The sequence below is a fragment of the Oncorhynchus mykiss genome, chromosome 25, assembly GCF_057628025.1.
Source record: "Oncorhynchus mykiss isolate SJ-2025 chromosome 25, ASM5762802v1, whole genome shotgun sequence".
In the NCBI taxonomy this organism is placed as follows: Eukaryota; Metazoa; Chordata; class Actinopteri; order Salmoniformes; family Salmonidae; genus Oncorhynchus; species Oncorhynchus mykiss.
The window spans coordinates 93,472,518-93,497,666 of NC_143046.1; the positions used below are offsets into that span (position 1 = coordinate 93,472,518).

The 25,149-nt window shown below is 41.8% G+C and overlaps 1 protein-coding gene across 4 annotated transcripts in view; it reads right to left on the reverse strand.

The window, feature by feature from the left end:
- The window catches only part of letm1 (leucine zipper-EF-hand containing transmembrane protein 1), a 39,233-nt gene extending 15,176 nt beyond the window's left edge, over window positions 1-24,057 (reverse strand). For 2 of the 4 annotated variants that reach the window (XM_090221492.1, XM_036962610.2), the window contains exons 1-4: window positions 23,191-24,057; window positions 18,188-18,245; window positions 14,433-14,961; window positions 525-668 (exon numbers count right to left, since the gene is read on the reverse strand). In XM_090221492.1, the coding sequence (XP_090077618.1) occupies window positions 525-668; window positions 14,433-14,961; window positions 18,188-18,245; window positions 23,191-23,269 (810 nt within the window). In that variant the 5' untranslated portion in view covers window positions 23,270-24,057. Of the gene's footprint in view, window positions 1-524; window positions 669-14,432; window positions 14,965-18,187; window positions 18,246-23,190 lie in introns of all 4 variants that reach the window. The other 2 variants (XM_036962611.2, XM_036962609.2) reach the window with 1 other exon arrangement.
- Between the last annotated feature and the right edge of the window lie 1,092 nt (window positions 24,058-25,149).

A 25,149-nucleotide genomic window follows, 5' to 3' on the forward strand; every position in this document is an offset into this window, starting at 1 on the left:
ACAAGACATTTCAGCTTTTCATGTTTAATTCATTTGTAAAAAATATAATTCCACTTTGGCATTATGGCGTATTGTGTGTAGGCCAGTGACACAACATCTACATTTAATGGATTTAAAAACGGCTGTAACAACCAAATGTGGGAGAACGGTCCAGGGGTGTGGATACATTCTGAAGGCAGTGGGGTCAGTGTTCCGGAAATGGACTTGTGTAATGAGAGAAGCTCTCTGACACCAAACTACAGTCTCATGGCAGTTTAACTAGGAAGGCCCACTTTCTCAAATTCCCCATGAGGTGGGACAAGCAGAGAGCAGGAAATTGACCTCACTCCTCCCTAAAGTTTGTTGTAGCTTTTTAAAAACACGTGATCACCCCCAAATCCGTCGCTGAGGGAGAATAACCAGACATGGACCTCATTTGGAAGCTGTTTCCTACATGTTCTTTAACGTGACCTGAACAACGATTGAGATAAATTGTTAAAATCCGGAACGTTCCTTTACAATAAGGGTTAAGGAGGAGGTCCTACCTTCTTGGACTGAGTCTCAAAGGTTGAGGGCAGCATGTTGGGGAAGAGCTTCAGTGCCACAGGAAGCAGGAACTCCATGAATGGCACAATGATGAACACCAGGAAGGGAAGGAGTCGAAAGACATCGGCACAAGTTCTTAGGAACTGAGGAGGAAAATAGACATTATTTAGTTAAAAACAGTTTATGTATTTGTATTTATTATGGATCCCCGTTACTCTTCCTGCGGTCTGGAAAATGTTAAAACATCACAATACTCCATAACAAAAATCCCCATAAAAATCTGTCAGTTTAAGCTATGACCGTATGTCGATATGTCCACCAATAGCAGCCTGCCACATCAGCAGAGGAAAGTGGCAGAGTTACAGCGCTAGGGATGAACTCCAGTAACCGGGATCCATCTGCAAAAATATGACTCCAGTTTGCCAAATAGCACCTGGATTATCATCAAGACTCTTGGAAGAATGTTCTATGGACAGATTAGTCAAAATTACCACTTTTTGGATGACATGGGTCCCATTATGCCTGGTGAAAACCAAACACTGCATTCCAGAGTAAGAACCTCATACCAACGGTCAAGCATTGTGGTGGTAGTGGGATGGATTGAGGAGGCTTTGCTGCCTCAGGACCTGGACGACTTGCCTTAATAGAAGGAACCATGAATTCTGCAGGAGAGTCAGGCCATCTGAGCTGAAGCTGAAGCACAGCTGGGTCATGCAGCAAGACAATGATCCAAAAACACATAATCAAGTCTACATGAAAATGGCTAAAAATAAACAAATGTGAAGTTTTGGAATGGCCTAGTCAAAATCCAGATCTAATCCCAATAGAGATGTTGTGACAGGACTTGAAATGAGCAGTTCATGCTGGAAAACCCACAAATGTTGCTGACTTAAAGCAGTTATGCATGGAAGAGTGGGCCACAATTCCTCCACAGCGACGTGAGAGACTGATCAATAACTACAGGAAGCATTTGGTTGGAGTCATTGAGGCTAAAGGTGGCACAACCAGTTAAGAGTTTAAGGGGGCAATACATGTTTCACGCATTGGGTGTTGCATAACTTTGTTAATTAAATAAATCAAGTAAGTAATTGTGTTATTTGTTCACTCAGGTTCCCGTTATCTAATATTGGGTTTTGGTTGAAGATCTGATAATTCAGTATAACATTTTTTGCTAAAGTAGAGAAAATTATAAAGGGGTAAAATGCTTCTCCCCAGCCCTGTATATAGAGGCTATTCTCCTATCATCTCAATCCCACTGAAACATCTCCCCAGCCCTGTATATAGAGGCTATTCTCCTATCATCTCAATCCCACTGAAACATCTCCCCAGCCCTGTATATAGAGGCTATTCTCCTATCATCTCAATCCCACTGAAACATCTCCCCAGCCCTGTATATAGAGGCTATTCTCCTATCATCTCAATCCCACTGAAACATCTCCCCAGCCCAGTATATAGAGGCTATTCTCCTATCATCTCAATCCCACTGAAACATCTCCCCAGCCCAGTATATAGAGGCTATTCTCCTATCATCTCAATCCCACTGAAACATCTCCCCAGCCCTGTATATAGAGGCTATTCTCCTATCATCTCAATCCCACTGAAACATCTCCCCAGCCCTGTATATAGAGGCTATTCTCCTATCATCTCAATCCCACTGAAACATCTCCCCAGCCCTGTATATAGAGGCTATTCTCCTATCATCTCAATCCCACTGAAACATCTCCCAGCCCTGTATATAGAGGCTATTCTCCTATCATCTCAATCCCACTGAAACATCTCCCCAGCCCTGTATATAGAGGCTATTCTCCTATCATCTCAATCCCACTGAAACATCTCCCCAGCCCTGTATATAGAGGCTATTCTCCTATCATCTCAATCCCACTGAAACATCTCCCCAGCCCTGTATATAGAGGCTATTCTCCTATCATCTCAATCCCACTGAAACATCTCCCCAGCCCTGTATATAGAGGCTATTCTCCTATCATCTCAATCCCACTGAAACATCTCCCAGCCCTGTATATAGAGGCTATTCTCCTATCATCTCAATCCCACTGAAACATCTCCCCAGCCCTGTATATACAGTGCCTTGCGAAAGTATTCGGCCCCCTTGAACTTTGCGTCCTTTTGCCACATTTCAGGCTTCAAACATAAAGATATAAAACTGTATTTGTTTGTGAAGAATCAACAACAAGTGGGACACAATCATGAAGTGGAACGACATTTATTGGATATTTCAAACTTTTTTAACAAATCAAAAACTGAAAAATGGGCGTGCAAAATTATTCAGCCCCTTTACTTTCAGTGCAGCAAACTCTCTCCAGAAGTTCAGTGAGGATCTCTGAATGATCCAATGTTGACCTAAATGACTAATGATGATAAATACAATCCACCTGTGTGTAATCAAGTCTCCGTATAAATGCACCTGCACTGTGATAGTCTCAGAGGTCCGTTAAAAGCGCAGAGAGCATCATGAAGAACAAGGAACACACCAGGCAGGTCCGAGATACTGTTGTGAAGAAGTTTAAAGCCGGATTAGGATACAAAAAGATTTCCCAAGCTTTAAACATCCCAAGGAGCACTGTGCAAGCGATAATATTGAAATGGAAGGAGTATCAGACCACTGCAAATCTACCAAGACCTGGCTGTCCCTCTAAACTTTCAGCTCATACAAGGAGAAGACTGATCAGAGATGCAGCCAAGAGGCCCATGATCACTCTGGATGAACTGCAGAGATCTACAGCTGAGGTGGGAGACTCTGTCCATAGGACAACAATCAGTCGTATATTGCACAAATCTGGCCTTTATGGAAGAGTGGCAAGAAGAAAGCCATTTCTTAAAGATATCCATAAAAAGTGTTGTTTAAAGTTTGCCACAAGCCACCTGGGAGACACACCAAACATGTGGAAGAAGGTGCTCTGGTCAGATGAAACCAAAATTGAACTTTTTGGCAACAATGCAAAACGTTATGTTTGGCGTAAAAGCAACACAGCTGAACACACCATCCCCACTGTCAAACATGGTGGTGGCAGCATCATGGTTTGGGCCTGCTTTTCTTCAGCAGGGACAGGGAAGATGGTTAAAATTGATGGGAAGATGGATGGAGCCAAATACAGGACCATTCTGGAAGAAAACCTGATGGAGTCTGCAAAAGACCTGAGACTGGGACGGAGATTTGTCTTCCAACAAGACAATGATCCAAAACATAAAGCAAAATCTACAATGGAATGGTTCAAAAATAAACATATCCAGGTGTTAGAATGGCCAAGTCAAAGTCCAGACCTGAATCCAATCGAGAATCTGTGGAAAGAACTGAAAACTGCTGTTCACAAATGCTCTCCATCCAACCTCACTGAGCTCGAGCTGTTTTGCAAGGAGGAATGGGAAAAAAATTCAGTCTCTCGATGTGCAAAACTGATAGACATACCCCAAGCGACTTACAGCTGTATTCGCAGCAAAAGGTGGCGCTACAAAGTATTAACTTAAGGGGGCTGAATAATTTTGCACGCCCAATTTTTCAGTTTTTGATTTGTTAAAAAAGTTTGAAATATCCAATAAATGTCGTTCCACTTTTTGATTGTGTCCCACTTGTTGTTGATTCTTCACAAAAAAATACAGTTTTATATCTTTATGTTTGAAGCCTGAAATGTGGCAAAAGGTCGCAAAGTTCAAGGGGGCCGAATACTTTCGCAAAGCACTGTAGAGGCTATTCTCCTATCATCTAAATCCCACTGAAACATCTCCCCAGCCCTGTATATAGAGGCTATTCTCCTATCATCTCAATCCCACTGAAACATCTCCCAGCCCTGTATATAGAGGCTATTCTCCTATCATCTCAATCCCACTGAAACATCTCCCAGCCCTGTATATAGAGGCTATTCTCCTATCATCTCAATCCCACTGAAACATCTCCCCGTCTTCTCTGCGCTGTCTCGTATTGCTGCCCATAGGAGACTTTACGGTAGAGAATGAGTGATCAACAAACAGTAGATATGGATAAGATACCTTGATATTTAAACTATTTCCTCTTAATCTCCCCGTTATTCATGAGCTGATATGAATAGTAATCAACTCCATTTTGCCAAATAGGAGCTCTTCAGTAATTGGTTGGAGGTTATCTAGCACGCTGACTTTTGTTTTGTTTGACTGCCGTTACAAAGTCTGTGATTGGACAACACTACAGCCTACTCAGGGTGCACTGTGCGCGTACTGAGCATGCTCTGTGTTGAAATAGCATTGGCCAACTGCAGAAATAGAGGAACATGATAACGCTCAGAATTGATGAACGGCCTGTTTCTCAATGTAATTGGTGATCAAAGGTACTCTATCATTACTAAATATCAGTTTCACTTGCTGTGAAATCTTTACATTGTGCCACAGCCGGCAATGTGGTGCAGTGATAATCATATTTTGGGAGACCTGGAAAAGTGAACATATCTTGGTTTTAACCGTTTAAAACGGACACTTCCATTTGGGACTCCAGCAATAAATATGAATGATTCACAGTACTGAAAATTGGTAGATTTTCTGGAAAAATATGAATCACTATCCAGCGCTGTTTGTAATACCAGGAGACACCCCAAAAATGGGTAATCTCACAAAACCTCTGTAGAGTCCGAACGGTTTGACCTATTAGGTGGAAATCTGAAACCTTCAAACATTTTGCAGAGGGACCCGTCTGAATGTAACACATAGAAATGAATGGAAGTATGAAGGTCGTTTTGTGACCACAACATAGGGGGTTAAATGTGTCCAAAAAACAAACATACTTCCTGAGCTTTCTTATATATCCTAGATATTGGACAGACAAAACCTTATTCCTCATTAGATGTTTTTACTACTTTTTTAGCCATTTATGAACATGTTATTCAATGCTTTTGTATGGACTATAAAACTAAAAGGCCAAATTCAAAATTTGATCAAATCATTTGTTTCTATATTTTTTAAAGGGGTCCTACAATTCTAAATAAAATACCTTAATGATCCACAATAGGAGCATCTGAAGACAATTCCATATGTTAGTTTAGTAGAACACACCATCCCATCTGCTGTCAGAGCCAGCCATCTCTAGCCCACTGGGTAACACATTAGTACCACAAACAGTCCATCCAGTACATCAGTCAACAGAACAGCCACAGTACAGTCACAATATCAGTCAACAAAACAGCCACAGTACAGTCACAATATCAGACAAGAGAACAGCCACAATATCAGTCAAGAGAACAGCCACAATATCAGTCAAGAGAACAGCCACAGTACAGTCACAATATCAGCCAACAGAACAGCCACAGTACAGTCACAATATCAGACAAGAGAACAGCCACAATATCAGTCAAGAGAACAGCCACAATATCAGTCAAGAGAACAGCCACAGTACAGCCACAATATCAGTCAAGAGAACAGCCACAGTACAGTCACAATATCAGTCAACAGTCATCAGTCAACCTCTAGTGGTGTGGGGGCTGTGCTTTGGCAAAGTGGGTGGGGTTATATCCTTCCTGTTTGGCCCTGTCCGGGGGAGTCATCGGATGGGGCCACAGTGTCTCCTGACCCCTCCTGTCTCAGCCTCCAGTATTTATGCTGCAGTAGTTTGTGTCGGGGGGCTAGGGTCAGTTTGTTATATCTGGAGTACTTCTCCTGTCCTATCCGGTGTCCTGTGTTTAAGTATTTAAGTATGCTCTCTCTAATTCTCTCTTTCTCTCACTCTCTCGGAGGACCTGAGCCCTAGGACCATGCCTAGGAGCTGCTGCTCCAGTTTCAACTGTTCTGCCTGTGATTATTATTATTTGACCATGCTGGTCATTTATGAACATTTTGGCCATGTTCTGTTATAATCTCCACCCGGTACAGCCAGAAGAGGACTGGCCACCCCTCATAGCCTGGTTCCTCTCTAGGTTTCTTCCTAGGTTTTGGCCTTTCTAGGGAGTTTTTCCTAGCCACCGTGCTTCTACACCTGCATTGCTTGCTGTTTGTGGTTTTAGGCTGGGTTTCTGTACAGCACTTTGCGATATCAACTGATGTACGAAGGGCTATATAAATAAATTTGATTTGAACAGAACCAGAGTTCACTCACAATATCAGTCAACAGAACAGCCAGACTTACAGTCCAGTACATCAGGACAATATTAATCTCCTCTCCCACCTCCCTTCATGGTCAAAACATTTAGACTCAATGGTTGCTAAAATGGGAGGTCTGTCCATGATAAGGTGTTGCTCAGCTTTGACATATCAGCCAACCAGACAGGTCCTACAGGCCCTAGTTGTCTTAGCTGGACTACTGACCAGTTGTGTGGTTAGGTGCCACAAAGGAGGACATAAGTCAACTGGTCCAAAGCAACGTATAAGTATTGCACTTCAATGTTCACAAATGTCAATGACATGCATGTCAATCTCTCCTGGCACAAGCTTCAGAGATTGACTGCATCAAATTAAATGTTATTGTCACATACACATACAGTGTGGCAAAAAATTATTTAGTCAGCCACCAATTGTGCAAGTTCTCCCACTTAAAAAGATGAGAGAGGCCTGTAATTTTCATCATAGATACAGTTCAACTATGACAGACAAAATGAAAAAAAAAAATCCAGAAAATCACATTGTAGGATTTGTAATGAATTTATTTGCAAATTATGGTGGAAAATAAGTATTTGTTCAACTACAAACAAGCAAGATTTCTGGCTCTCACAGACCTGTAACTTCTTCTTTAAGAGGCTCCTCTGTCCTCCACTCGTTACCTGTATTAATGGCACCTGTTTGAACTTGTACCTATGATGAAAATTACAGGCCTCTCATCTTTTTAAGTGGGAGAACTTGCACAATTGGTGGCTGACTAAATACTTTTTTGCCCCACTGTATATAGCAGATGTTATTGTGAGTGTAGCAAAATGCTTGTGTTCCTAGCTCCAATTGTGCAGTAGTATCTAACAATTCACAACAATACACACATCTAAAAGTAAAAGAATGGAATTAAGAAATACAGTGCCTTGCGAAAGTATTCGGCCCCCTTGACCTTTGCGACCTTTTGCCACATTTCAGGCTTCAAACATAAAGATATAAAACTGTATTTTTTCGTGAAGAATCAACAACAAGTGGGACACAATCATGAAGTGGAACGACATTTATTGGATATTTCAAACTTTTTTAACAAATCAAAAACGGAAAAATTGGGCGTGCAAAATTATTCAGCCCCCTTAAGTTAATACTTTGTAGCGCCACCGTTTGCTGCGATTACAGCTGTAAGTCGCTTGGGGTATGTCTCTATCAGTTTTGCACATCGAGAGACTGAAATTTTTTCCCATTCCTCCTTGCAAAACAGCTCGAGCTCAGTGAGGTTGGATGGAGAGCATTTGTGAACAGCAGTTTTCAGTTCTTTCCACAGATTCTCGATTGGATTCAGGTCTGGACTTTGACTTGGCCATTCTAACACCTGGATATGTTTATTTTTGAACCATTCCATTGTAGATTTTGCTTTATGTTTCGGATCATTGTCTTGTTGGAAGACAAATCTCCGTCCCAGTCTCAGGTCTTTTGCAGACTCCATCAGGTTCTTCTAGAATGGTCCTGTATTTGGCTCCATCCATCTTCCCATCAATTTTAACCATCTTCCCTGTCCCTGCTGAAGAAAAGCAGGCCCAAACCATGATGCTGCCACCACCATGTTTGACAGTGGGGATGGTGTGTTCAGCTGTGTTGCTTTTACGCCAAACATAACGTTTTGCATTGAAACCAAAATTGAACTTTTTGGCAACATCTGACCGGAGCACCCTCTTCCACATGTTTGGTGTGTCTCCCAGGTGGCTTGTGGCAAACTTTAAACAACACTTTTTATGGATATCTTTAAGAAATGGCTTTCTTCTTGCCACTCTTCCATAAAGGCCAGATTTGTGCAATATACGACTGATTGTTGTCCTATGGACAGAGTCTCCCACCTCAGCTGTAGATCTCTGCAGTTCATCCAGAGTGATCATGGGCCTCTTGGCTGCATCGCTGATCAGTCTTCTCCTTGTATGAGCTGAAAGTTTAGAGGGACGGCCAGGTCTTGGTAGATTTGCAGTGGTCTGATACTGATTCCATTTCAATATTATCGCTTGCACAGTGCTCCTTGGGATGTTTAAAGCTTGGGAAATCTTTTTGTATCCAAATCCGGCTTTAAACTTCTTCACAACAGTATCTCGGACCTGCCTGGTGTGTTCCTTGTTCTTCATGATGCTCTCTGCGCTTTTAAAGGACCTCTGAGACTATCACAGTGCAGGTGCATTTATACGGAGACTTGATTACACACAGGTGGATTGTATTTATCATCATTAGTCATTTAGGTCAACATTGGATCATTCAGAGATCCTCACTGAACTTCTGGAGAGAGTTTGCTGCACTGAAAGTAAAGGGGCTGAATAATTTTGCACGCCCAATTTTTCAGTTTTTGATTTGTTAAAAAAGTTTGAAATATCCAATAAATGTCGTTCCACTTTTTGATTGTGTCCCACTTGTTGTTGATTCTTCACAAAAAAATACAGTTTTATATCTTTATGTTTGAAGCCTGAAATGTGGCAAAAGGTCGCAAAGTTCAAGGGGGCCGAATACTTTCGAAAGGCACTGTATATAAATATTAGGAGGAGCAATGTTGGAGTGGCATTGACTAAAATACAGTAGAATACAGTATATACATATGAAATGAGTAAAGCAGTATGTAAACATTAATAAAGTGACTAGTGTTCCATTATTAAAGTGACCAGTGATTCCATGTCTATGTATATAGGGCAGCAGCCTCTAAGGTGCAGGGTTGAGTAACCGGGTGGTAGCCGGCTAGTGATGGCTATTTAACATTCTGATGGCCTTGATAAGAGCCTGAAAAACAGCTTCTCGGTCCCAGCTTTGATCTGTACTGACCTCGCCTTCTGGATGATAGCAGGGTGAACAGGGCGTGGCTCGGGTGGTTGATGTCCTTAAACTTTTTGGCCCTCCTGTGACATCAGGTGCTGTAGGTGTCCTGGAGGGCAGGCAGTGTGCTTCCGGTGATGCATTGGGCAGACCGTACCACCCTCTGGAGAGCCCTGCGGTTGCGGGCGGTGCAGTTGCCGTACCAGGTGGTGAAACAGCCTGACAGGATGCTCTCAAATGTGCTTCTGTAAAGGTGTGCGAGGGGCTTCAGGGTCAAGCCGAATTTCTTCAGCCTCTTGAGGTTGAAGAGATGCTGTTGCGCCTTCACCACACTGTCTGTGTGGGTGGACAAATTCAGATTGTCAGTGATGTGTACGCAGAGGAACCTGAAGCTTCCACCTTCTCCACTGCGGTCCCGTCGATGTGGACAGGGGCATGCGCCTCTGCTGTCTCTGGAAGTTAACGATCAGCTCCTTCGTTTTGTTGACATTAAGGAGGTTATTTTTCCTGGTACCACTACATCAGGGCCCTCACCTCCTCCCTGTTGGTAATCAGGCCTACTACTGTTGTGTCATCTGCCAATTTGATGATGGAGTTGGAGGTGTGCATGGCCACGCAGTCATGGGTGAACCGGGAGTACAGGAGGGGGCTGAACACGCACCCTTGTGGGGTTGAGTGTTGAGGATCAGCGAAGAGGTGTTGTTTCCTACCTTCACCCCCTGGGGGCGGCCCGTCAGGAAGTCCAGGACCCAGTTGCACAGGGCGGGGTTGAGACCCAGTGCTCTGTGCTTAATGATGAGTTTGGAGGGTAGTATGGTGTTAAAGGCTGAGCTGTAGTCAATGAACAGCATTCTAAACGTAGGTATTCCTCTTGTCCAGATGGGATAGGGCAGTGCAGTGCAGTGTGATTCCAATTGTCCCCATCATCCTATCTGAATGTTTGTTTTGTCTTGTTCATTTTAAAGATGATACGTTTTTTTTTATTGTTGTATGTTTTTTTCATTGTATTATCTAAACCAGATCTATTGTGTTATATTCTCCTACATTCAATTCACATTTACACAAACTTCAGAGTGTTTTCTTTCAAATGAAATCAATAATATGCATATCCTTGGTTCTGAGCCTGAGATACAGGCAGTTAGATTTTGGTATGTCTTCAGGTGGAAATTGAAAAAAAGTAGGGGGTTAGCTGTAAGAGGTTAATTTTGGTGAATCTCTTATACAATGGGTTTACGTACAGCAACCCCAGGTGTAAAATAGTAAATAATGGTTACTTCTCAGAAATGTTGCTTTTAAGAAGAGTAAAACAAGGCTGTGCATTATCTCCATATCTATTTATTATGGCCATTGAAATGTTAGCTATTAAAATTAGAACCAACAAGAACATCCAGGGGATAAAAACAAGTGTTAATGTATCCCGATGACTCTAGTTTTTTCTTAAGTCTGCAAGCTGGATCCCTGCATAGTCTGAAGATCTTGATCACTTGTCTAGCCTCTCTGGACTAAAACCCAATTATGACTAGAGTCCCATATTACGTAATGGATTGTTAAAAAAAAAAAAAACGTGTTTACACTACTTTAAAATGGGCACATGGTGAAGTAGACATCCTTGGTATTCATATCTCCAAAAATATAAATGAACTTCCCACAATCAATTTCAAATCTGAGGTGCAGTTCGTTGCGGATTTCTGAGGCTGGTAACTAAAATGAACTTATCCTCTGCAGCAGAGGTAACTCCGGGTCTTTCTTTCCTGTGGCGGTCAGTTTCATGAGAGCCAGTTTCATCATAGCACTTGATGGTTTTGGCGATGGCACTTGAAGAAACGTTCAAAGTTCTTGAAATTTTCTGGATTGACTGACTTTCGTGTCTTAAAGTAATGATGGACTGTCATTTCTCTTTGCTTATTTGAGCTGTTTTTGCCATAACATGGACTTGGTCTTTTACCAAATAGGGCTATCTTCTGTATACCACCCCTACCTTGTTACAACACAACTGATTGGCTCAAACGCATTAAGGAAAGAAAATCCACAAATTAACAAGGCACACCTGCTAATTGAAATGCATTCCAGGTGACTACCTCATGAAGCTGGTTGAGAGAAAGCCAAGAGTGTGCAAAGCTGTCATCAAGGCAAAGGGTGGCTACATTGAAGAATCTCAAATATATTTTGATTTGTTTAACACTTTTTTGGTTACTACATGATTCCATATGTGTTATTTCATAGTTTATGTCTTCACTATTATTCTACAATGTAGAAAATAGGAAAAATAAATTGGTGTGTCAACTTTTGGCTGGCACTGTATATGGGGCATACAAGAATCTCAGCTCTGTAGATGTTGCTGTGAACAGACATAGGGGGTATTGCCCCTATGTAGTTTGTTTCTGGTCACAGATTCAGAAATGGTAAAAAAAATATTAAAAAATCACAACACTCACTTAAAATTAACCTGACAAATTGCAGTGTTGGGTGATCTGGAAAGCCATAGTCAAAAAATAATAATATTTGTCAGAATGGTTTATCTTTAGCTCACAATCTGTGGATACTATATGATGAGAAAAATTCAACGTGTATACATGTAAAACATCACAGCACAATTAAAAAGTATGGCACAAACGAGGGTGGTCTATGGTGATAGGTGGGATGGGCTGAGAGGCTGAGGGGGTGGGATTAAAGAGCTGAGGTCTATGGTGATAGGTGGGATGGGCTGAGAGGCTGAGGGGGTGGGATTAAAGAGCTGAGGTCCATGGTGATAGGTGGGATGGGCTGAGAGGCTGAGGGGGTGGGATTAAAGAGCTGAGGTCCATGGTGATAGGTGGGATGGGCTGAGGGGTGGGATTAAAGAGCTGAGGTCCATGGTGATAGGTGGGATGGGCTGAGAGGCTGGGATTAAAGAGCTGAGGTCCATGGTGATAGGTGGGATGGGCTGAGGGGTGGGATTAAAGAGCTGAGGTCCATAGTGATAGGTGGGATGGGCTGAGGGGTGGGATTAAAGAGCTGAGGTCCATGGTGATAGGTGGGATGGGCTGAGGGGTGGGATTAAAGAGCTGAGGTCCATGGTGATAGGTGGGATGGGCTGAGGGGTGGGATTAAAGAGCTGAGGTCCATAGTGATAGGTGGGATGGGCTGAGGGGTGGGATTAAAGAGCTGAGGTCCATGGTGATAGGTGGGATGGGCTGAGGGGTGCGATTAAAGAGCTGAGGTCCATGGTGATAGGTGGGATGGGCTGAGGGGTGGGATTAAAGAGCTGAGGTCCATGGTGATAGGTGGGATGGGCTGAGGGGTGGGATTAAAGAGCTGAGGTCCATGGTGATAGGTGGGATGGGCTGAGGGGTGGGATTAAAGAGCTGAGGTCCATGGTGATAGGTGGGATGGGCTGAGGGGTGGGATTAAAGAGCTTGTTTAGTAATGTATTATTGTTGTGATTGTTGTATATAAAAGTACCATGTATGTACAGTGCCTATGGAAAGTATTCAGACCTCTTGACATTTTCCACTTTGTTACATTACAGCCTTAATATAAAATGGATTAAATAAAAAATTATCCTCAGCAATCAACACACAATACCCCATAACGACAAGGCGAAAACAGGTTGACATTTTTGCAAAATGTACAAAAAATAAAAATACCTTATTTACATAAGTATTCAGACCCTAAAAAAATCTAAAAGATTTTTTAAGATCTAAAAAAAAAAAAAAAAAAAAAAAAAAAAGCCTCAAATTGAACTCAGGTGCATCCTGTTTCCTTTGATGATCCTTGAGTTGTTTCTACAACTTGGAGACCACCTGTTGCAAATACAATTGATTAGACATGATTTGGAAAGGCACAGACCTGGCTACATAAGGCCACACAGTTGACAGCGCATGTCAGAGCAAAAACCAAGCCATGAGGTCGAAGGAAATGTCCGTAGAGCTCAGAGACAGGATTGTGTTGAGGCACAGATCTGGGGAAGGGTACCAAAACATTTCTGCAGCATTGAATGTCCCCAAGAACACAGTGGCCTCCATCATTCTTAAATGGAAGAAGTTTAGAACCACCAAGACTCTTCCTAGAGCTGGCCACCCGACCAAACTGAGGAATTGGGGGTGAAGGGTCTTCTTCAGAGAGGTGACCAAGAACCCAATTGTCACTCTGACAGAGCTACAGTTCCTCTGTGGAGATGGGAGAACCTTCCAGAAGGACAACCATCTCTGCAGCACTCCACCAATCAGGCCTTTATGATAAAGGGGCCAGACAGAAGCCACTCCTCAGTAAAAGGCACAACAGCCCACTTGGAGTTTGACAAAAGGCACCTAAAGACTCTGACCTTGAGAAACATGATTCTCCGGTCTGAGAAACCAGATTTTTTGGTCTGATGAAACCAGACCCGGAAACTAGTCAGGACTAGTCAGGATCAATGCAAAGATGAACAGAGTAAAGTACAGAGAGATCCTTGATGAAAACCTACACTAGAGCTCTCAGGACCTCAGACTGGGGGCGAAGGTTCACCTTCCAACAGGATAATGACCCTAGGCACACAGCCAAGATAACGCAGGAGTGGCTTCGGGACAAGTCTCTGAATGTCCTTGAGTGGCCCAGCCAGAGCACGGACTTGAACCTGATCGAACATCTTTGGAGAGACCTGAAAATAGCTGTGCAGCGACGCTCCCCATCCAACCGGACATAACTTCAGAGGATCTGCAGAGAAGAATGGGAGAAACTCCCCAAATGCCAAGCTTGTAGCATCATACCCAAGACGAGAGGCTGTAAATGCTGCCAAAGGTGCTTCAACAAAGTACTGGGTAAAGGGTCTGAATACTTAAGTAAATGTGATATGTTATTTCTTTTAATAAATTAGCAAACATTTCTAAAAACCTGGGGGGGTTGTAAATTGAGGAGGAAAAAATGCAATTGAATCCATTTTAGAATAAGTCTGTTACCTAACAAAATGTGGAAAAAGTCAAAGGGTCTGAATATTTTCCCAAGGCGCTGTATATGTAGCAGAAATGGGTTAATCAAATAAATGAAAGATTACATAGGATCCCTGATCTCCTCACCTGTCTCCTCTCCCGTCGGGACAGGGGGTGCCCGTTGAGGACCTGCCACAGCATGCGTCCAGCGATGGTAGTGTCGATCCACAGCAGTCGGAAGCCGTGGTAGTAGTGCTTAACCTCGTCTAGAACACGTTGTCCTATAGTTCTCCTGACTATGGTATGGTCTACTGTAGGACTGTACACCGGCCCGCCCTCCTCTAGCTTCTTGTTCTTATCCTTCAGAGAGCGGAGAGACTTCTCTACTTTAGAGTCGTCACGGAGACATCTGGAGGTGTGGATCCACCGTACCCCGACCACGTTCCCCCTCGCTCGCCAGGATGCCGTCCACTGTGGGTACCCACCTCCCAGGTGGTACAGAGAGGAGGTGGTGGAGGAGCCTTCCACTACAGCAGAGTACAGCCTCATAGAAGGGGTGTGGTCTGTGGTGTGGCCTGTAACCCTGTAGCTGTCTGATGCCGTATGCAACGAGGGGCCTAGGAAGGAGGGCGGAGCCAAGCTCCCACCTCGGACCACCAGCCTATCACCATCCAGTCTACTGAAAACACAGAAACACTCAACAGCATGAACAACATAACTATTGTAAAAAAAAAATACTGTGCCCTTAAAATGTATATAGTATGTATAAGCTGGGAGTAGAAGCCTAAGTGTTGTTGTCCAATAGTTTACTCTAATTAGGGAAGGGGTGGTAGGGTTAGGGGAAAATATATACATTTTTACGCAGACAATTACATTGATGGAAGCCACAATCTGCAATATTAAAGGCGATCTACCCCCTAAAAAAATGAAATATGAACAGCACACTCAACATGAACAACAACAAAAACACCAGTCAAACCCTAACGACGCTGGGCCAATTGTGGGTCACCCTATGGGACTCCCAATCACGGCCGGTTGGGATACAGCCTGGAATCGAACCAGGGTCTGAGGTGACACATCTAGCACTGAGATGCAGTGCCTCCGACTGCTGAGCCCAGGAAAGAACTTCTGCCAGCAATGGAAGCTGCCAGAAGACTGGAAGGGATGAGAGAGCCAAGCCTATGGGTTCATGGCTTCAACCCCCCAGCACACACACACAGCTGAATGTGTATTTTTTTCTCTTGCTTTGTTTGCTCTTTTCAGTATTAAGTCCATCTCTGATAAGCTACCCAGGAAAGGGCTGAAAATAGCCCATATTAATATATGTAGCCTTAGAAATAAGGTTCATGAAATCAATAACTTGCTGACATCAGATAACATTCATATATTAGACATTTCTGAAACTCACCTAGATAATTCATTCTGATGATACAGCAGTAGAAACAAGGATATAGGAGACATTTCTGTCTCTATTGGAAACAGAAATGCTTATGGGGGAGGTGTTGTTGTATATATTATAGGGCGGCAGGGTAGCCTAGTGGTTAGAGTGTTGGACTAGTAACCGGAAGGTTGCAAGTTCAAACCCCCGAGCTGACAAGGTACAAATCTGTCGTTCTGCCTCTGGACAGGCAGTTCAGGCCGTCATTGAAAATAAGAATTTGTTCTTAAGGTAAAATAAAAATATTCAGAGCCATATCCCTGTAATGTTTATAAGGGAGGTGTTGTATATATTCAGAGCCATATCCCTGTAATGTTTATAGGGGAGGTGTTGCTGTATATAGTCAGAGTCATATCCCTGTAATGTTTATACAGGGAGGTGTTGTATATATTCAGAGCCATATCCCTGTAATGTTTATAGGGGAGGTGTTGCTGTATATAGTCAGAGTCATATCCCTGTAATGTTTATAGGGGAGGTGTTGCTGTATATAGTCAGTATAATGTTTATAAGGGAGGTGTTGTATATCTTCAGCCATATCCCTGTAATGTTTATAGGGGAGGTGTTGCTGTATATAGTCAGAGTCATATCCCTGTAATGTTTATAGGGGAGGTGTTGCTGTATATAGTCAGTATAATGTTTATAAGGGAGGTGTTGTATATCTTCAGTCATATCCCTGTAATGTTTATAGGGGAGGTGTTGCTGTATATATTCAGAGTCATATCCCTGTAATGTTTATAGGGGAGGTGTTGCTGTATATATTCAGAGTCATATCCCTGTAATGTTTATAGGGGAGGTGTTGTTGTATATATTCAGAGCCATATCCCTGTAATGTTTATAGGGGAGGTGTTGCTGTATATATTCAGAGTCATATCCCTGTAATGTTTATAAGGGAGGTGTTGTACATATTCAGAGCCATATCCCTGTAATGTTTATAGGGGAGGTGTTACTGTATATATTCAGAGCCATATCCCTGTAATGTTTATAGGGGAGGTGTTACTGTATATATTCAGAGCCATATCCCTGTAATGTTTATAAGGGAGGTGTTGTATATCTTCAGTCATATCCCTGTAATGTTTATAGGGGAGGTGTTGCTGTATATATTCAGAGCCATATCCCTGTAATGTTTATAGGGGAGGTGTTGTATATATTCAGAGTCATATCCCTGTAATGTTTATAGGGGAGGTGTTGCTGTATATATTCAGAGTCATATCCCTGTAATGTTTATAGGGGAGGTGTTGTTGTATATATTCAGAGCCATATCCCTGTAATGTTTATAGGGGAGGTGTTGCTGTATATATTCAGAGTCATATCCCTGTAATGTTTATAGGGGAGGTGTTGTATATATTCAGAGCCATATCCCTGTAATGTTTATGGGGGAGGTGTTGCTGTATATATTCAGAGTCATATCCCTGTAATGTTTATAGGGGAGGTGTTGCTGTATATATTCAGAGTCATATCCCTGTAATGTTTATAGGGGAGGTGTTGCTGTATATATTCAGAGTCATATCCCTGTAATGTTTATAGGGGAGGTGTTGTATATATTCAGAGCCATATCCCTGTAATGTTTATAGGGGAGGTGTTGTATATATTCAGAGCCATATCCCTGTAATGTTTATGGGGGAGGTGTTGCTGTATATATATATATATATATATATTCAGAACCATATCCCTGTAATGCTTAGAGATCATTTGTCAAGGGTTACTGAAGTGTTGTGGTTGCAGCTTCACCTGACTCATCTAAAGCCTTTTATTTTGGGCTGTTGCTATAGGCCACCAAGTGTAGTCGGTATCTAAATAATATGTGTGAAATGCTTGATAGTGTATGTGATGTAAACAGAGAGGTCTACTTTCTTGGGGACCTGAATATTGACTGGTTTTCATCAAGCTGTCTGCTCAAGAGGAAGCTTCTAAAATAGTGTATAACAGATCCTATAAAAGATTGACTTTTAAGTGGAGGATGTTAAGTCTTTGTTGGTCTGATGTGATTAATGAGGAGCATCCAGACGCTGCATTTTATTAATTTATGAAATTGCTCCTTCCAATTATTGATACACACTATACAGAGCCATTATAGCATGGAACTCTGTTCCATCTCATATTGCTCAAAATGAACAACAAACCAGTTTTTTTAAAACCCAGACACGGCACAACGCCTCTCCCCTGTTTGACCTAAATGGTTTGTGTGTGTATGTATGTGTGGGCTGTGTGCCTTCTGTAAAACATATTTTGTATTGATGTAGTTCTGACCTTGAGCTGTTCTTGTTTATTAGATGTTCTGTATTCTCATGCTTCATCTTTTATATGGACCCCAGGCTGAGTAGCTGCTGCTTTTGCAACAGCTAATGGGGATCCTAATAAAATCCCCCAAAAAACAATACCCACACCACACTCATTGACAATATGAACAGAAGAACCCCAGCATGGTGATTAATTTAACTGTTACTTTGTATCAGTTAGAAACTACCTTTGACTGGAGAGTCTGAGAGATGTACAGCTGAAACAGGAGCCATCTTGAAGCTTCCCTGAAAACACAGAGAGAAACAGATATATTGACCTATAAGGCAGGCTGCAACAGAATAGTACATGACAGGGCAGACAGTCAGTTTACAGTATGCCACCCATTCATCATCCAGGATGGATACTACAGCCAGCTTGGGTCCATCGGGCCCCACTGCCCTTCGGTCCTCGAGGGGTTTGCGAAACCACTCAAGGCAAACAGCCAGACCTCCTCAGCCATTGCACAAGTTGTCTTCATCAGCAGCTCTATTGTAAGAACCCTGTGCTATCCTGGAGTACAGGACATTACAAAGCTGCTTCCGACCGTTCAATGCACGTTGTCGGGAACTGTCGTAGTCCACGTGGGGTCAAACGACATCAGGAGAGCTAGCTCAGAACTTCTGAAAAATGATTTTAAAGAACTGACTCTAGCACTGAAAGATTACAAAAAGCAGCCAATCAATTCAGGTCCGGTACCATCATTGGGCCGCAGGTGTGAAGGATTCAGCAGGCTACTGGCATTACACACCTGGCTAAAAGATTACTGTAGCTCTGTCGGACTGACTTTTATTGATACTACACCTACATAAACACCTACACCTATAAACACCGTCACCTATATAAACACCTACACCTATATAAACACCTATATAAACACCTATAAACACCTACATAAACACCTACACCTATATAAAACACCTACACCTATATAAACACCTACACCTATATAAACACCTATATAAACACCTATAAACACCTACATAAACACCTATAAACACCTACACCTACATAAACACCTACATTAACACCTACACCTATATAAACACCTATATAAACACCTATAAACACCTATAAACACCTACACCTACATAAACACCTACATTAACACCTACACCTATATAAACACCTATAAACACCTACATAAACACCTATAAACACCTACATAAACACCTATAAACACCTACATAAACACCTATAAACACCTACATAAACACCTACACCTATATAAACACCTATAAACACCTACATAAACACCTACACCTACATAAACACCTATAAACACCTCTATAAACACATACACCTACATAAACACCTACATTAACACCTCTATAAACACCTCTATAAACACCTAGACCTCTATAAACACCTACATAAACCTCTATAAACACCTACATAAACACCTACACCTCTATAAACACCTACATAAACACCTACATTAACACCTCTATAAACACCTCTATAAACACCTAGACCTCTATAAACACCTACATAAACCTCTATAAACACCTACATAAACACCTACACCTCTATAAACACCTACATAAACACCTACATAAACACATAGACCTCTATAAACACCTCCACCTCTATAAACACCTAGACCTTTATAAACACATCCACCTCTATAAACACCTACACCTCTATAAACACCTCCACCTCTATAAACACCTCCACCTCTATAAACACCTCCACCTCTATAAACACCTACACCTCTATAAACACCTACACCTCTATAAACACCTCCACCTCTATAAACACCTACACCTCCATAAACACCTACATAAACACCTACACCTACATAAACACCTCTATAAACACCTACATAAAACACCTAGACCTCTATAAACACCTACATAAACACATAGACCTCTATAAACACCTCTATAAACACCTACACCTCTATAAACACCTCCACCTCTATAAACACCTCCACCTCTATAAACACCTCCACCTCTATAAACACCTCCACCTCTATAAACACCTCCACCTCTATAAACACCTCTATAAACACCTACACCTCCATAAACACCTCTATAAACACCTACACCTCTATAAACACATACACCTCTATAAACACCAACACCTCTATAAACACCTACACCTCTATAAACACCTCTATAAACACCTACACCTCTATAAACACCTACACCTCCATAAACACCTCCACCTCCATAAACACCTACACCTCCATAAACACCTCCACCTCTATAAACACCTCTATAAACACCTACACCTCTATAAACACCTACACCTCTATAAACACCTCTATAAACACCTACACCTCTATAAACACCTACACCTCTATAAACACCTCTATAAACACCTACACCTCTATAAACACCTACACCTCTATAAACACCTCTATAAACACCTACACCTCTATAAACACCTACACCTCCATAAACACCTACACCTCTATAAACACCTACAAACACCTCCATAAACACCTACACCTATAAACACCTACACCTACATACACACCTCTATAAACACCTACATAAAACACCTAGACCTCTATAAACACCTACATAAACACATAGACCTCTATAAACACATAGACCTCTATAAACACCTCCACCTCTATAAACACCTCCACCTCTATAAACACCTCCACCTCTATAAACACCTCCACCTCTATAAACACCTCCACCTCTATAAACACCTCCACCTCTATAAACACCTCCACCTCTATAAACACCTACACCTCTATAAACACCTACACCTCTATAAACACCTCCACCTCTATAAACACCTCCACCTCTATAAACACCTCCACCTCTATAAACACCTCCACCTCTATAAACACCTCCACCTCTATAAACACCTCCACCTCTATAAACACCTCCACCTCTATAAACACCTCCACCTCTATAAACACCTCCACCTCTATAAACACCTCCACCTCTATAAACACCTCCACCTCTATAAACACCTCCACCTCTATAAACACCTACACCTCCATAAACACCTACACCTCTATAAACATCGACATAAACACCTCCACCTCTATAAACACCTACACCTATAAACACATCTATAAACACCTATATAAACACCTATATAAACACATCTATAAACACATCTATAAACACATCTATAAACACATCTATAAACACATCTATAAACACATCTATAAACACCTATATCTAGACCTCTATAAACACCTAGACCTCTATAAACACCTATATAAACACCTAGACCTCTATAAACACCTATATAAACACCTAGACCTCTATAAACACCTATATAAACACCTAGACCTCTATAAACACCTATATAAACACCTAGACCTCTATAAACACCTAGACCTCTATAAACACCTATATCTCTATAAACACCTAGACCTCTATAAACACCTATATAAACACCTAGACCTCTATAAACACCTATATAAACACCTAGACCTCTATAAACACCGATATAAACACCTAGACCTCTATAAACACCTATATAAACACCTAGACCTCTATAAACACCTATATAAACACCTAGACCTCTATAAACACATCTATAAACACATCTATAAACACATCTATAAACACATCTATAAACACCTAGACCTCTATAAACACCTAGACCTCTATAAACACCTCTATAAACACCTCCACCTCCATAAACACCTCCACCTCCATAAACACCTCCACCTCCATAAACACCTCCACCTCCATAAACACCTCCACCTCTATAAACACCTCCACCTCTATAAACACCTCCACCTCTATAAACACCTCCACCTCTATAAACACCTCCACCTCTATAAACACCTCCACCTCTATAAACACCTCCACCTCTATAAACACCTCCACCTCTATAAACACCTCCACCTCTATAAACACCTCCACCTCTATAAACACCTCCACCTCTATAAACACCTCCACCTCTATAAACACCTACACCTCTATAAACACCTACACCTCTATAAACACCTACACCTCTATAAACACCTACATAAATGTTCAAATTCATGCAAACAACCCAATCAGTGAGTAAATGTGTCATGAACAGATCTAATGTCCTCTGCATCAATGGACTGATTGTTGATGAAATTGAGAGAATTGAGACTGCTTGCTCCCTACTCCCTCACAACATGTCTCCGTGCTTCACAACATCCAGACCGACTAAATGTGTTTTGCTCTGGTGGTTTATACCAGGTTAAACAGGTCTGTCTCGGGGGTGCTGAGATATATACAGCGAAACGGCACCATAGCAGGCCAGGGAAACGGCACCATCCCTATGAACGAACCTGCCCTCGAATGACGTCTCCTCCCATTACTACATTCGCAAGGTGTGGTGCCTGAAGCGATCACATTTCCGAACACGATACAAAAATGCATACAGGACGTGTTTATAGATATAACAGCATGACAAAATAGATTGGAATCGAAATTGACTGAAAGCTGTCGAGGATCTGAAACCTGATGGTTTGTATAGTTAGTGGATGCGCCAGACTAGAGAGCTTTATTAGAATAATGACCGTCGCATAAACACCAACCGGGGAGCCTGATGATAGGGAGATGTGACAACTAACGTTAGTTGTAGCTACGTCTTCTAGGCCTCACGGACCGTCCCGTCCCCCAGACCCCTGCCATTAGTCTTGGCCTTAGATGACCTGACAATGTAATCACAACCTCTGCAACAGAAACACGTTCAATGCCCACGTTGAACCGCTTAGTTAACGTTGTAGTTAATAGATGAGCTGGAATCAGTCTAGAAGTTGCTGCCGCGCCTCTGTTCACAGCGCTGTCATGCCCGGTGTAATAGAGCAACAAAGGCCGGGACGGGACCATGCCACAACACACGTTTCTGGAACCGGTATACACCGTTACCGGCGGAGCTACTGCTAGTTGCTAACTATAGTAACTTATTAACAGAAATAGCCCCTAGTTAGCTGACGTTACCATTATCTCAGTGAAACAACTAGTTAACCTCTACACGGTCATAAAACACGTTTCGCTATGAACATTTATCATTCTACAAAGCCAAGGGTTTGACTAACGTTAGATATTTAACTGTCTGAACCAGCTAATCTAGTTTAACTACGGTTTCCTCATTAACCAACAATGACATTCACAGCTAAACAGCAATGGCAGTCTAGCTACAATGTTAAAACAAGCTAATACAAATCGAAACATAAATTACAACAAAAGACTTCAACACGTATCGACAGTCGACATGAAGAATCCTTCTCACCGTTGCGGAAATCGCTCTTTAACGAGCGAGATGTTTTCATCAGCGGAGTGCGAGACCTCGTCAACAGTATTAGCGCCATGCTCCTGGCTCTGATAACCCGATAACGGCTTTTAGTCAGTCAAACTAAAGGAAAACTAACGTACTGCGCTGCTAGCTACTTTAATATGGCACTAGCTGAACTAGCCCCATGTCCTTGCTTTCTCCGTGGGTGAGTGCGGCGAGGTGGATGAACTGCGGATTATATTGGCTTCCGTCTTCGTCGTTCTTCTTCTTCTTCTTCTTCTTTCAAATGTAATGGCAGTCCACACCTATTGGTGAATCGCCGCCACCTACTGTACCGGGTACATAACATAATATACTCAATTGCGGGAAGGGGGGTTCCGAGATAATACAAAAATCAATCAAACAACCATCCCACTCCTTCAGTCATATTCAAATCACATCTCTACACAGGTGCCTGTGAGGACGGAGCATTCATCGACATGATTCATTGTAATGCCTCTGCAGAGAAGTCCCTGAGTCCCAAAAACCGCTCAGCTGCACTCCTGGTAGCTGAGAAGCCCACTTCTCATTATTCTTACTGACGCCACCTCACCCAACACAACCACAATTTTAATAGAGAATTCAAAACAGATCTCTCTGGTAACAACATCGATTCAAAACCCTTATTCCAACCAAAAAAAGACTAAGAACTAAGTTTGGATTTACTAGTTTCCACCACCAATTTAGTTCTCTTATTCCCTTCTGCATTCTCCACTGTAATCCAATTCCTATCACTCTCTTGTCCACTCCACACGAAATCTGATTCAAACAGAACATCGACTTCCGCCATTTTCCCGTTGATTTATGTCTTCCTGGAGACCGATTTGAGTAGATTGCCGTTCTCCTGGCAGCAGGATATAATGGTAGCAACATGAATGCAGATTTGTTTTGTTTTTTTCAAAATAAGAGTAAAATCAATCAAATGTTATTGTCACATACGCCGAATACAGCAGGTGTAGACTTTACCGTGAAACGTTTACCTTCCAACTCTTTCCCAACAATTCTGAGTCAAAAAGTAAGAAACATTTGCAAAAGAGGAAATAGTAATACAATAAAACAACAATAATGAGAATATACAGTGTCGGTCAGAAGTTTTAGACCACCTACTCATTCAAGGGTTTTTCTTTATTTTAACTATTTTCTACATTGTAGAATATTTGTGAGTTTGAGTTTGAGTTTATTTTTATTTTTACAGGGATAGTGCACATGAATCAACATTTCAGTAAAAAGTGCCGGTTTTAACCAGCCAGCTAATTTTCAACCGCAGTCCCTGGGCAGGTTATTAAAAACAATTACAATAACAATACAGACAATCAGTGAGCACATGCAGAGCAACACAGGACAAGCAAGATGTAGAATGCAGACAGAGAAACATAGCACAAAAAGCAACAGGACAAAATCCATAAAATCAACAAAGTGTTTCCACACCTCACAAGCTACAGACAACATGGAAAGCGGCAATACACAACTAGAGATTATGTTCACAAATCTGATTGAACTTTAGCCATGTCTTCATGTTTTTTGTGAAAGTGTGATAGGTGGGGCAGTTGTGTGTGTCTGATGACAGTGTAAAGCTCTCACAGAGAAAGCAGATTGACTAAAGGTGCTTTTCCTTATTGGGATCGGTGTCCCTTCCATGGGACGGTTGAGCTAACGTAGGCTAATGCGATTAGCATAAGGTTGTAAGTAACAAGAACATTTCCCAGGACATAGACATATCTGATATTGGCAGAAAGCTTAAATTATTGTTAAACTAACTACACTGACACATTTACAGTAGCTATTACAGTGAAATAATACAATGCTATTGCTTGAGGAGAGTGCACAATTTTGAACATGAAAAGTTGTTAATAAACAAATTAGTCATATTTGGACAGTCTTGATACAAAATTGTGAACAGAAATACAATGGTTCATT